Consider the following 14,267-nt stretch of genomic DNA (forward strand, 5'->3'; position numbering starts at 1 on the left):
CCTCAAAAAAGAAAGTGAGCCAAATGGCAAGGAATACAGAGTCTAATGCCTAACACGTTGCCGTCATTTGATTTCCCCTCCCTGCTCCCCTCACCCATGTAAACGAGATTCTTCTACACGGTCATGGCTGAGGAACATTAGTTTTTTATTTGGGTTATGATTAAAAGCAACACAATCAAAAGAGTGGAATAGTTTCCACTGAAGCAATATTTTAAACTGAGTCATGGTATGGGAGGAAATGGTGTGGCCTTGGGGGCTAGATGTGTGTTCTAATCCTGATTCTGTCTCTTAGAAACTGTGGCCTTGTCCTGACAGTTCTTAACCTTCAGTCCTTCTCAACTGTAACAAAATAACAAGGATGCTTTTTTAGTACGGTTGCTGTGAGTATTAAATAAGGAGCCGTATGTTGTTGTTGTGTGCCCTCGACTTGATTCCTACTCATAGCAACCCTGTATGACAGGGTAGAACTGCCCCATATGGTTTCCTAAGCTGTCGTTTTTACAGAAGCAGACTGCCAGGTCTTTTCTACTGCTGAGTGGCTGGTGGGTTCAAACTACCAAAGTCTTGGTTAGCAGCCAAGCATTTAACCGTTACGCCACTTGGACTCCTCTACAAGGTGTATATAGAGCCCCTCTCTCAGAGCCTGGCATGTGGTGGGCCCTCGGTAAATGATGGCTCACTTTATCTGAAGGCTGGGTGTAATTTGTCACTCCTGGCAATGCTGAGCAGCCCTGGTGGTGCAGTGGTTAAAGCATTTGGCTGCTAACTGAAAGGTCGAGGTTCAAACCCACCAGCAGCTCTGTGGGAGAAAGATGTGGCCATTTGCTTCTGGGAAGATTTGCAGCCTTGGAAACCTATGGGGCAGTTCTACTCCATCCTGCAGTGTCGCTATGAACTGGAATCGACTTGGCAGCACTGGGTTTGGTTTTTGGTGTAGCCTTAGGCTTTGGGAAGTAGCTTGGAACTTATCTAATCCCATGGGGCCACTTCTTGGAGGAGCTTGTGAAGGGAGCAGACTTGTCCTTCCTCCCTTGCCTCCCTGCAGTGCTCCTTGCAGCCTTGCTTTGAAAAGTGGTTTCTCCCAGCCCCTTTGGCCCTGTTTCTGCAGAGGGTGATGGAGACTTGACTTTGCCTAGGCCTGGGTAGTGAATCTCCTCTTGATGGTCCCTCACTCAACCCCACTGAGAAGTTTTCTCATTCTGTGAACCACAGGCTAGACAACGTGACATCTCCTAACTAAGCGAACCACCAAGTACGGGGTCGGTAAGCCAACAGGAAAAGCTGAACCAGTTGTGGGCCTGTTGCGGGTCGTCTGGGTGAGGCTTTGAGGGGGCCGTATCTGCACTTTCTACTCGCTGCGCTCCAGCCTGCTGACCTCCGCTGAGCTCTGTCCACAGTAGGGGTGGGAGTCAAGCGTAATCAGAATCACTGGGAAGAACTGGTTTGGAGTGGGGAAGAACCCTCTCTTGGAAGGACACAGCACTGGCTCCTGGCTGCCTGTCTGGGAGGTACTGTTGAATCTCACTCTAAAGTCGAGAAGTCACTAGGTTTCGTTTTGCCCTGGAGGAAACTCACTGGGAAAATGCCCCGAAGAAAGGAACTTACTGGGAGCTAGACTTGACTCACTTGCATGTGCCAGGAAGCCTGGGGCATCCTGAGAGGATGATGTTACTCTTCAGCTAGTCCGTTCTGCTCGTTAGTACCCTGTTCCTGAAACTTCTCCCAGCCTCAGGGGTAAGGCGTTTCTCAGGGGCGGGTACCAGGCCTGGGGTATTACGTGCATTTTGAGTTAAGTAGGAGTCCCTGGGTGGTATAAATGCTTAATGGACTTGGCTCCTAACCAAAAAGCTAGAGGTTCCATTCCACCCAGAGGTGCCTTAGAAGAAAGGCCTGGCTACCTGATTCTGAAAAATCAGCCTTTGAAAACCCTGTGGAGCACAGTTCTACTCTGACATACATGTGGGTCACCATGAGTTGGCGTCAACGGCAATTGGTGAGTTAAGCAGGCATAAGAATCTGAAGCTCTTTTCATAAGAAAAAGCAGTGGGAGAGTGTTTAATTTACCGGCTTTGACACATTCATTAAAGGTTTGTTCCAAAGATTTTTCCCTCCTCTTTATTGTTGGATTAGCCAAAGGTATATTTTTCTCATCAACTAAACATTAAGTAATAAAGTCTCCACGAATGCAGTTTTCCTTTGCCAGAATAGTCTCTTTCAACCAATCTTGTACCATTTCAAGTCAAGTCATTTTGAAATGGAGGTGAAATTGGGAAGTAGGTCTAAACGCCTCCCCCTAATTTTCTGGTCCCTTGAATCAGTACTTTAAGTTTGGAATTCATTATAAAGAATTTTGGGACCACAGAGTCAGTATGGACAGAATGGTGGTTAAAAGTGCACTTCGAGATATGGTCTAAGTTCAGGATTGGTGACTTTGGGCAAGTAAACGTAACTTCTTAAGCCCCAGCGCTCTCATCTGTTAGATGGGGAAAATAATTAGATCTTCCTCATGGAGTTCAGATTAAATGAGAAAATGCATGTAAAAAGCTTAGCATACGTTCTGACACATCGTGTGCTTTATAATTGTGTCAGAGTAGAACTGTGCTCCACAGGATTTTCAGTGGCTGATTTTTTGTACGTAGATCGCCAGGCCTTTCTTCAGAGGCACCGTTGGGTGGCCTTGAACCGACAACCTTTCTTCTAGCAGCTGAGATCTTCAACCATTTGCACCACCCAGGGACTCCTTATAATTGTTAGCTGTTGCTATTTACTTCGGGTTCAGCACTTTCCTCATGGAGTGTAGGTGGAAGCTTTGAGTTGTTAAGACAGAGGGCTTGGTAATTTTGAATTCAAGAGAGTCCAGAGGATATATGGAAACCCTGGTGGCATAGTGGTTAAGTGCTGCAGCTGCTAACCTAAAGGTCGGCACTTTGAATCCACCAGCCAGTTCGAATCCTCTAGGCGCTCCTTGGAAACCCTATGGGGCAGTTCTCTATTCTGTCCTGTAGGGTCGCTATGAGTCAGCAACAGGTTTTTATGGTGTCTGTCATCTAAGAAATACATCTCTCAGCTCCCTTGGAAGTATTGAGCTGGCCAGTCTTCAAGGGGAATTGTCTTAAAGGGCCTCCTCCCCAGAGGTATTATCAGTGACATCACGTATTCAGTGCTTTTCCAGCTGACACTGTGCCGTCCCCCTAATTTACCTTCATCAATAGATTCTGTATGCCCATCACTAAAGTATTTGGTCACAGGTTAAAAATAACGTTAATTCAGGGTCTGTAGAGACAATGGAAAGAAGAACTCAGAGCTGGTGGACGGGCTGGTTTTCTGTTTTTGCGGGAGTTGTGCTGAATAACAAAAGAGGCTTGGGGGCCGTATTAGATTGGTAGCAGAGATTAACACCATGACTTAACCAGGAGGACTTGACCAAGGCTTGCTCTTACCTGCCAGAAAGTCAAAATAGAGTCTGATTCTATGAGGGTGTACTCGCTGGGCTGACAGAATATTAACGGTCCCTGCTGTTAAAACAGCTGCCTTAGAGATGCAATCTGATGGACCCTGATTGCTTTGACGCTGAAGTTGGGTTAGATGCACCCCAGATGTGACAATTAGCAATACTCTTTAACTTCCTATTCCCAAGGGCACAGAAACAGATTCTGCGTGTCTTATTTACAGGGCCCAACCTTCAGGGAATTTTAGGTTCTTAAAACACTAAGCAAATAACTTTTTCTTTAAAAAAAAAGATCCAGATAATATTTTTCTTTGAATTCTGAGATCTGAAGCATTAGATTATATGACTTATGTTGGGTCATATGATTCCCTTCTTAAAGCATTATGATATTCTAAGTCACTGAAGTTTAAAAAAAAGAAATGATTTGATTTTGCAAATTTTTCTGAGGATTTTGACGCCCCATGGAATTTTCGAGCTACCATTAGACGCACAAACCGGGGGGCAGACTCAATAGCATAAAGAGTAACTGAGGCCTGGATTTTTATTTATAAAGCTGCCTCCTTCTTTTACTTGCGGTTTGTCGTGCATTTTTACCCTCGTCTTCAGCCATAAGCTTGGGTTATTGTTTTAGATGAAAAACTGCTCTAAAATGTTCTTTTCCTCTTCTCTTCTGTCTTCCCTGCCCCACCATTTCTAGCACTGAGGATGAAAATAAAAGAAGTAAAAAAAGAAAATGGTGACAAAAAGATCATCCCCAAAAAGAAGAAGCCCCTAAAGCTGGGGCCCATCAAGAAGAAGGAACTGAAGAAGCTTGTCTTGTACCTGAAGAATGGGGCCGACTGCCCCTGCCACCAGCTGGACAACCTCAGCCACCATTTTCTCATCATGGGGCGGAAAGTGAGGAGCCAGTACTTGTTGACAGCCATCCACAAGTGGGACAAGAAAAACAAGGAATTCAAAAACTTCATGAAGAAAATGAAAAATCATGAATGTCCGACTTTTCAGTCGGTCTTTAAGTGATCCTCCTGGGGGTGGGCCGGGGAGGGAGCCGGTGGGTTGGGGTGAGGGGTGGGGGAAGAGCGGGACAACCCTGGATCCATGGTGGTTCACACACATTTCTCCTTCCCTTGGTAGTGGACATTGTAATCCAGTTGGCTTGTTCTTGCAGCATCCCCATCCCCTTCCTCCATAGCATGCTCCAGACCCCTGTATAGCCAATATTTAAAGCTGTACGTTAAGGTAAAGAAAGGACCATTTAGATTAGGGAGCCATTTTTTAAGAGCTACAGTGCGAAACAGTATGCCACTGTGGAAAAGGAGGCGCAAACCCATTTCAGCCAGAGACACAGCCACTAAAAAAAGAAAATGTTTGCTGGTAGGAAGAAGGGGCTGGGCAGAGAAGTAACAGACATCCACAAACACCAAGTTCTGCAACTTGCCCTGTGTTTCAGATTGCTTGTGGATCTGTCGGTTAACAATAGCTTCGGGACTAGCAGATTCTCTCGGTAAACCACGTTGCTTTCAGTTAGAGTATGTCTCTTCCTGCCTATTTTAGCCAGAAACAGACACACCACATTTACAATTTAAGATCAGTTCCGGAACGTAATAAGGACACAGAAGAGAAACTCAAGCAGAGCGTATAATAGTGAAAACAAAGGAACTAGGAGGTAGGTCACTGCCTGCTCTCCCGTCAGTCTTTCCAAATGATATGAATCAGCCATTCTCAGATGCCATGTAAGTGGCAGTTAACATCAGCCTTAATGCAGGCTTTTACCTCTAGACTTGTGGAGGGGAGGCACGTGCCTGCCTTTGTGAAAAGAAAAAGAACACACAGTGGGTACCAAACCCACAGCATGAGAGAGACGACGAGTTTCAGACTGAGAAGGCAATGGTTAGTGGTTTTCAAAACACATCTTTAAAGAAGAAAAAGAGAAGAAGATGTTTTAGAACAGCCCAGCAAATTGCTGGTCGGGGTGATTGGGTGAAGAGCTTAGTGTTCTAATTTCATCTGTTACTTCACCTCACATTTTTTAAAGAGCCACCACCAAAAAAGAAAAAGAAATCCACTTACTTGTCAAGGTTTTTTTTTCTTTTTAAAAGTCTGTATTGAGCATTTGAAAGGTATGCTAAGACCAAGGTCTCTTGATCCATCTGAGACCGCTTTCTATAAGTCTTGCTAGGCATTTTAGTGGGAGGTAGACTCACCCGGTAGCATAGCCATGTGGTTCTTTTCTTTGTAAGGAGATTGATTGGTTTGCCCTCTCCATGGCTCTCACCCCAACACAAAGCTCATCAAAACAGTGCCTACCAGTCTTTTCAGCAGAAGCTGATTACTTTAAACATGATTGCCCATAGATCAAAGAAAATAAAAACAACTTGTCTGTCCCCTTGCACTTTAAAAAAAATTTTTTTTTTTTAATTTCTGCAGAGGGAAAGTTGAACCGCTAATACGTCCCCATCCCAGGAGATAGTACAACATCCCTGCAGCGTCTCCCAAGTGCCCTAAGATATTTCTCAAAGCCCCTGCGTTTAATGAAAACCAGTTGCCGTCAAGTTGATTGCAACTCACGGCGACCCCATGTGTGTCAGAGTAGAACTGTGTTCCATAGGGTTTTCAGTGGCTGAGTTTTTAGAAGTAGATCACCAGGACTTAGGTGCCTTTGGGTGGACTCAAACTGCCAGTCTTTCAGTTAACACATTAATGGTTGGCACCACCCCGGGACTCTTGTGTTTATAAAGTGATATACATAAACTTTTCCACTTAGAACAACTTCATTTCTCTTGGTCAGTTTATAGGAAGTAATTCTGAAAAACCAATGCTAATTTCTTCCCAAAAGCCTGATTCGTAATTCTCTGTGACGCCTCCAGGACTTAAGTGATTGTCCCTGTAGGTGAATGTTTATAACCCAACCTGAATGCTGCATCGAGGCTGGGAAGTGTCACTCTGTGACCCTGGTCTGCACACACAAGAAAGTGGAAGATTGTTAACTTCTGAAGACGCCAGTGTGTAAATCAGCCTGCCAGTTTAGTTACCTACATGAGAGTTATCCCACCATAATTAAGCTTTCACAATTAGCGATCTCACCATTTTAACACTTTTCTAATATTTATCTCTGACCTTTAATCATAGCGTTGGGAGAACTTCCGTGATTTGCCTGTAACTTGGGATGATTTTTTTTTTTTTAAAAAGTGTGTATTAGTTAATTAGAACTATTCTCTTTTCCTCTTGTCAAACTGAAATTCAGAGCGATCCACGAGTGCGTGACTCTGGGTCTTCGTTTTGATCGATTAACTCGAGTTCAGTGCACTTTGTCTTTTTGACCAAGTGCATCACGCAACAGCGCCCTCTTTCCAAGGCAGGGCTGTATTAGATGGGTGTATCTGGGCTCTTAGCAGTTACGGCAGCAAGAAATTTATGAAAGAATAGGTGGCCATACTCTGCAACTCTGTAAATGGGAATTCTCAGATAGGCAGTGACGGCATTTGAAGAAAGTTCAACATAAATTGGAAGTACGATTTGCAGCTGCAGGTTTGACCCCCACCCTCAGCGGCCTTGGACTTGTGAGTTCCACCGTGAACTTTATGATGGCATTAGACATCCATGAGCTTTTTCTACATCCCATCAGCAATTTCAAGATGAAAAGGGAGGCTCGGGGCCAGTAGCTGCATTTTTATCATATAAGCCTTTGTTTTTTCTCAACAAAAGATGTAACAAAACCAATGTGCAGACTCATTGGCTTGGTCATTTGTTTTTCCAAAAGAGGAGGTCAGTATGCAACTTGGTCATTAGTGCGAGTGCAAAGGTCACATTTCTCAAAGTCGAAAATAATCACGCTGGGTCGAGACCTGCCAGGTGGTTGGCAGAACTCAGCTACATCTTGGAAGAGTATTAGTTGTTACCTTAGAAGGCAGAATGTGAGGGGAGAGTGGCCAGAGCCTTTGATCTGTAACATATTCTGTGTAACCCTTGGTTCTTGGTGTCTGTGGCTTAGCACCGTGTTCTCTGAGTAGCTAGTTGTTCTGTTGTAAGTCCCTAGATGCGGTGGTCTCAGATGACCTGTCTTAGAAGCAGATCTTAGTCAACTCCCGAAGCATAATGCACTGTCTGTTCTAACCTGTCACCAGCAGTCACATAGGACACAGACAATACCCCTTTTCCCTCTAGTTTCTTCACGTAGCGCCCCTCTCTTAGTGTCTAAGCCTTTTCCAAAAGCTTTGAATACTGTGAAAATGTTTTACATTCCATTTCATTTGTGGTGTTTTTTTTAGACTGCATTTTACCAGATGTTTTGATGTTATCGCTTATGTTAATAGTAATTCCCATCTGTGTTCATTTTATTTTCATGCTTTTCCTGTCATGTATCAATATTCACTTGACTAAAATCACTCAATTAATCAATAATGTGAGTTGTGACTTTTTTTTTTTCCATCATCCACCCCTTACCCTCATACACTCCACATGTAACCCTCATCTTGAATTTTTTAAATAATGTTTTTTTGGTCCCAGTTCAATAGCTTTCAAATGGGAGCTGGGCGTGGGTGGGCTGAAGGAGCACCTGGGAGGCCCACAAGCTGCCCCGACCCAAAGCCTACATTTACCATCTGCTCCTATGAATAACTTCCAGAAGTGTTTCTCCTGGCTGTGTGTGTTTCAGATCGGAGAGAAGGTTAAATACTTGCTCTGCAAGAATGTATTTTGCAGTCCTGCCTGAGTTTCTTTGCCCCGTTTCTGCTTTCAAATGTTCTCTGACCTCCAGCCTAATTCAATGTTAAAATGGCCAACTAACATTTTAAAACACTTTGGAAACCCTGGTGGCGTAGTGGTTAAGTGCTACGGCTGCTAACCAAAGGGATGGCATTTCAAATCCGTCAGGCGCTCCTTGGAAACTCTGTGGGGCGGTTCTACTCTGTCCTATAGGGTCGCTATGAGTCGGCATCGACTCTACACTGGGTTTGGTATTTTTGTATCTGGAGTCTCAGGCCTGAGTGAGACCTTAGAGAATGCCACACCCACCCTTTAAGTTGCAGATGGAGAAGCAGATGGAGACCTGGGCCCCCAGGTCACAGGCATTGCTGGAACTAGAACCCAGGGCTCCTGAATCCCAATTGTATAGACACAATGTCTGAATCACCTGCTGAACTTCCCCGTTGAACCCAGAGTCTTGCAGTTTGCCAAGCCCAAGCTGTTCCGCATTAGAATATATGCTTCTTGCCCAGTGAATTCTTCAGTGTGACAGTTAATTCTGTTAGCAATTACAGCGATAACTTCAGTCAATGGAGTTCCCTGATTAACAAGGCACCTCCACACCTCAGACAACCAGCATTCTTACCCAGAAGTGAAAGAATAACTCCCAAATCACCCAAAGCCACACCCAAGCCCAGAGACACCACTTCTTAGGCCAGCTGTGAGGTCTTGTAAAAATGTCATTAAAGCCATGCTCCAGTATAGAATGATTTTCACACACGTGAGTACCTGACTGGTAAAATAGTGATAGTCTAGCTCAGCCAATGAAAACAGTGGCCTTTTTTTTTTTTTTTAAACAGAAGAAGGATGGTGAAGTGTGTACAAAGGCATCTTGGCTCCAGCTGCTGTAGTCACCATGAAGTTTGGGGTGCCCAAGGATCTGGGCGGCTTGAGTCTTGTGCTTGAGAGATACTACAAGATGGTCAGCTTGCCCTTGAGCCATTACAACACCTATACCTCTTCAGTGAATTATACAGGCACTCCCCTTGAATTTTGTGGAGCTGACTCATAGCAACTCCGTAACTGCCCCCTGGGTTTTCTAGGCTGTAATCTTTATGGGAGCTGATCACCAGGGCTTTTCTCTCTCGAACCTAATGAGTTTGAACAGCCCACCTGTTGGTTAGCAGCCATGTGCTTAACCATTGGGCCACCAGGGCTCCCTGGCACTGTCCTACCCAGGAGCAATCCAAGAAGAAGGGTCACAGTGTTATCCAAGTTAAATAGATCATCTATGGACACCTCTCAGATTGGACCCAGAGCTGCCAGCAATTCACTTTTGCTCATGAGGAAGAGAAATCTGTACCACTCACTCAACTGTAAACAAACGTAATAGGGAAAATCAGTCTTAAATTTTAGCACCCTGGAGAGCTTGCGAACACACAGTTTCCTGGCTTTCACCCCCAGAAATTCTGATTAAGAAGGTTTGCCATGGGGCCCTGGATGCTGATCTTTGAGCCAGTGCGCTAGGTTTCTCTGAAGCCAGCAGTCCACTGGATCTTAGTTTGCAAAACACTAATAGGACACGTGTCATTTGGGGACGGGAGACAGGAGATTACTTCGGCATTTCCTTTTCCACTACCCACACTTCATATTGCTACAACTTTTATGAAATCCCAAGAGTTGTTCTTACTGGGTTTTAGTTGGTAGAGGTAAGTTAAATACCCAAGTGAGTGAACCCTAACTCGTTCCTTCATAGCTGAGTACTCCTGGCTCTCCAAAGAGTGCTGCTGAACTGTAGTGTGCATGTGCTTCACCTGGGACAGTGTGGTCTGCGTTCTGCATTCCTAACAGACTCCTGGGTGATGCTGAGCTGTCGGTCCGGAGAGCACACTGAGTAGTGAGTCTCTAAAGCCGGGTGAGAGGGCTGCCATGGCTCAGTAGTGCCCCTGCTCCCCGCTATAATGCCACCATCTCTGGGATCTGCGCATAGATCCCATCTCCTGGGGACTTTGGGACGTAAAGAAAGTTAAACCATGGAGAATCACTGTAATAGACCGGGGCCTCGAATTGGTTCACTCTGGTTGAACCCTGTGTTGAGAATTTGCCTTCCCTCTCCAGATATACTAAATCGTAACTGACATTTTAACAAGATCCTCTGGTGAGTCATAGGTATATACAAGAATCACCTGGGGATTTCTAAGAAGCCCTGTAAAAATCCCAAAGCTGGAGGCTCATCCTTTCAACCTACTCATTAGATTTCATGTTTGTCCCAGACCTTGAGGTCTGACTCTTTTTTCCCATTCTCCACTTATTCAGGAAACTCAGAGACCCTTTTCCTTTTTTCTTCCTCAGCCATCTATTAGCAATCTAGGCTGTGGCTTTTACCAAACTTCCCCTGCCCCCAGCCCTGGACCCAACAGGGGTGACTGGCGCTTACCAGCCAGTGGTAAAGGCAGTTATAGTTTCCTTAGATGTTTTTACCTCGACAGCTAAAGTAATATTGGGATTTGACAACAGAACGGGACTTTTCATGTTTCATTTGTTCACCATGTCTGGGCAGTTTCAAACTCAGGCTGTGGGAGGAGCCAAGCAAAAGGGGAAACTGAAATAATTGGAGGGAAAATCCCTCCTCTTTGATAAACGGAGGCCAGCCTGCCCAGTCGGCTGATTTACTGGGAGAGCAGGGGCTCGGAATTCCTGTCAGCAAAGGCTGGGGAAGGCTGCCTTTTGTAGGTTTGGAGAAGATGGGTACCAGAGCAAGCCCCAAATAGGAGCCGAAAGCTCCTGTATCCTTATACATCTGTGGACTATTTAGATAAGAAAGGGCTGGACTTAATCACAGAGAGAGTTGTTTGCTTAAATAAAGGGAGGGAAGTTTGCATGTGTGTGTTTAAGGAGACTAAGAGGAGGTGGCAGGAAGGAGAAAGGAGCCAGCCATTTTCCACAGCTGAAGCCCCACCAAGTGGTTTTAATTAAGATGACCTTCCCATCACCTGAGTACCAGGAGTGGCGGATTAGGGGGTGAAGGATTCAGAATTCTCATGATCTCGTCCTTGGGGTTTCAGCTAAGGTCTGCTGTGGATGGCAGCAACTTCCAAGGAAAAGTTCTTCTCTTCCCCTCTCTTTGGAGTGGCTGAGCCCAGGGCCCTAGGGCTGTGTACCCTCAGGAAGCTTGCCCGTTATCTGGCCAGGTGGGGTCCCGGGCCAGGGCTTCTCTTAGGTATGGTCCTGTGCCAGGGCTTCTCTCCGATTCCTTGGGTGTCGGGATTTAAATAAAACAATCAAAACCCAGAACTGCACGTTAGATTTTCTGTCCAAGAAAGGAATTAGGAAGAAAAGAGGAGACGCTGCTGAAATGCTTCATACATGACTCCTCCTTAGTGGTACTTTTTAACGATTCACACCAGCACCCGCTGTCACTATGGGGAATGGATTAAAAAAAAAAAAAATTAGGGGCGGTGTTTTGAGGGCTTCAGTTTCCATTTTTGTTGCCTAGTTATCCAGAGAGCTTATGCAGATCTGGGTAATTTGGCCTCTTTGTCCAGAAGATTAAGCCCATCATCATCCAAAAAAACCAAACCAAACCCACTGCCATCGAGTTGATTCTGACTCAGCGACCCTATAGGACAGAGTAGAACTGCCCGATAGGATTTCCAAGGAGCACCTGGCGGATTCGAACTGCTGACCTCTTGGTTAGCAGCGGTAGCACTTAACCACTGCGCCACCAGGGTTTCCAAGCCCGTCAGAGGAAAGAATAAAGTATTCGAATGCCAAAACCCAACTGCCTATTTCACAACATGGCCCAGGGACAGCCATGGTGGGTTCCACAGAATTAGCTGGATTCCTCTGGGTTCAGCGCTCCCTTCCAAGGCTGGCAGAGACACCACGGGGAATCTAAACTCGGCTGCTGGTCTTGCCAGGTTACTCAGTGACTCCTAGCAGCAGTGCATCCCTCTGGCATGGCAAATGCAGCCTTGACCTGGGCCAGGCTTTGAGGAGCCCCCGAGGCCCCTGCAGAGGAGAACGAGGAAGAGCCGGTAGTCAGCCAGAGGGAAAAATAAGCGCCAGCCTGGAAACTGCAATTCATGTCAGCACGTAGCCTTCCCCGCTCTGCCCTGCCTTGCGAACCAATGCCACGCGTCCACTCTCCATGTCTTCTTATAATGCTCTCAGGTGGCTGCCTTGCTTCCTTGCAGTGCCAAGACTGGCAGCATTTACAATATGGAGGCTGGAGCTGGTGATGGAGGCATCCCTGACATAAGTCGGGACCATTTAGATTTACACTAGGACCAAGAGACTTGCATTTCCATGTAACTGGTTGGAGGAAAAGGAACTCACCTGGAACCCCTAGAAAATAGCGTGACTGTGCACGTGCACGCTTGCACACACACACATACACTAAAGTGCACGGAATCACATACAGTGTAGTGGGAGACGGTCACAGCTCCGCCCCAGAAGGAGTATTTTTTTCCAAGCGCAAGCTGCTCCACGTCTTAATTTGTTGCTATCATTTTTATAATCACCGCTAAGTGTTCAGACGATTCTGAGCAGCATTGGGAATGTTTGTGCTTGGGTAATTGCTTGTTCCCTACTGAAATTTCCGTGTCAAACCCTTTCATTGTTCTCATTATTGCTTGCCCAATATTCTGCCTGACCAGGAAGGGCAATAGCAGCCTGTTGGTATTGATTATGGAAGTCTCGGTGCCTTTCCATAGGCAGGCAGGCAGGAGGGCAGGCGGGCAGGCAGGCAGGCAGGGAGGGAGGGAGGGAGGGAGGGAGGCAGGCAGGGAGGGAGGGAGAGAGGGAGGCAGGCAGGGAGGGAGGGAGGGAGGGAGGCAGGCAGGGAGGGAGGGAGGGAGGCAGGCAGGGAGGGAGGCAGGCAGGCAGGCAGGCAGGCAGGCAGGCAGGCAGGCAGGCAGGCAGGCAGGCAGGCAGGCAGGCAGGCAGGCAGCTGTCATGTGCTGGCCACAGGAATTCAAGGCTATGAGTGAGGAACAGTGGGGGCAGCAGTTCCTGGTCCCTGAGCCAAACATCAGGACAAGAGAGACTTGACAAGGCCCTGGCCTGCCTCCTGATTTTGGTTGAGGCCAAACGCAGAGTGCATTTTGCACCCCCACTCCAAGTATTGCAGAGGAAATGTGACCCTTGAGTTTCTGATTCATGTTCACTTAACTCATTAAAATGTTGATTTACAAAGGCCTTGTGATGTCCAAACAAACCCCTGGGACCTCTATTCCAAGCCAACTTTTTTTCTTGGTGACTTTTGTGGGGAGGGTAGGTGGGAAGAAGGGATCAAAGATTTTGTCTTTGAACCAGGAAGCCACATTCCATCAGGAATAAAACTTGGACTCTCGGGCAGGAATGTAGACCTTTGGAATTGATGGGTTCTCCCTTGGGTGAGTCATGTGCTTCTAAACCATAATCAGAACCACCTGGACTTTCTGAAAGCCTAGTCACTGTCCAGGCATTGCATTTGAACTTGACCCATGCTGAAAAAGAGCCAGGGTACATTAAAAGGAAGACCAGTGTCCATTTATAGGAATAAATGTATGTCTACAGAGAGCACTCAGCAACCTGGGACAAATAGTCCATACTTGGCTCTTCTCTTTTGCACCTAAAATTTCTAATGACCACCTCAGATGAACACTCATTTACCCCTTTAAAAAAAAAAAAAAAAACCCAACCATTCCAAGAGCCTAGGGTGAATTTTCTTACAGGATACACATAAAGTCTGTTTGGAATGGGGCAAAAGGATGACTAAAAGTTCAGCCATGAGTATCTTCTTGGACCACCAAACTTCTTTAGGAAGCCCGAGCTTTTGTCCATTTTTCATTTCTTTTAAGAAAGAAAATGCCTCCTTCCTTCCTTCCTTCCTTCCTTCCTTCCTTCCTTCCTTCCTTCCTTCCTTCCTTCCTTCCTTCCTTCCTTCCTTCCTTCCTTCCTTCCTTCCTTCCTTCCTTCCTTCCTTCCTTCCTTCCTTCCTTCCTTCCTTCCTTCCTTCCTTCCTTCCTTCCTTCCTTCCTTCCTTCCTTCCTTCCTTCCTTCCTTCCTTCCTTCCTTCCTTCCTTCCTTCCTTCCTTCCTTCCTTCCTTCCTTCCTTCCTTCCTCCTTCCCTCCCTCCCTCCCTCCCTCCCTC

At 46.1% G+C, this 14,267-nt stretch overlaps 1 protein-coding gene across 1 annotated transcript in view; it reads left to right on the forward strand.

Moving 5' to 3' along the window:
- Positions 1–4,484, forward strand: part of SFRP1 (secreted frizzled related protein 1) — a 54,575-nt gene extending 50,091 nt beyond the window's left edge. The window contains exon 4 of the mRNA XM_049865972.1: positions 4,146–4,484. Within this exon, the coding sequence (XP_049721929.1) occupies positions 4,146–4,468 (323 nt within the window). The 3' untranslated portion in view covers positions 4,469–4,484. The remainder of the gene's footprint in view (positions 1–4,145) is intronic.
- The last annotated feature ends 9,783 nt before the right edge of the window (positions 4,485–14,267 follow it).

Source organism: Elephas maximus, chromosome 22 (assembly GCF_024166365.1).
Source record: "Elephas maximus indicus isolate mEleMax1 chromosome 22, mEleMax1 primary haplotype, whole genome shotgun sequence".
NCBI classification, from domain to species: domain Eukaryota; kingdom Metazoa; phylum Chordata; class Mammalia; order Proboscidea; family Elephantidae; genus Elephas; species Elephas maximus.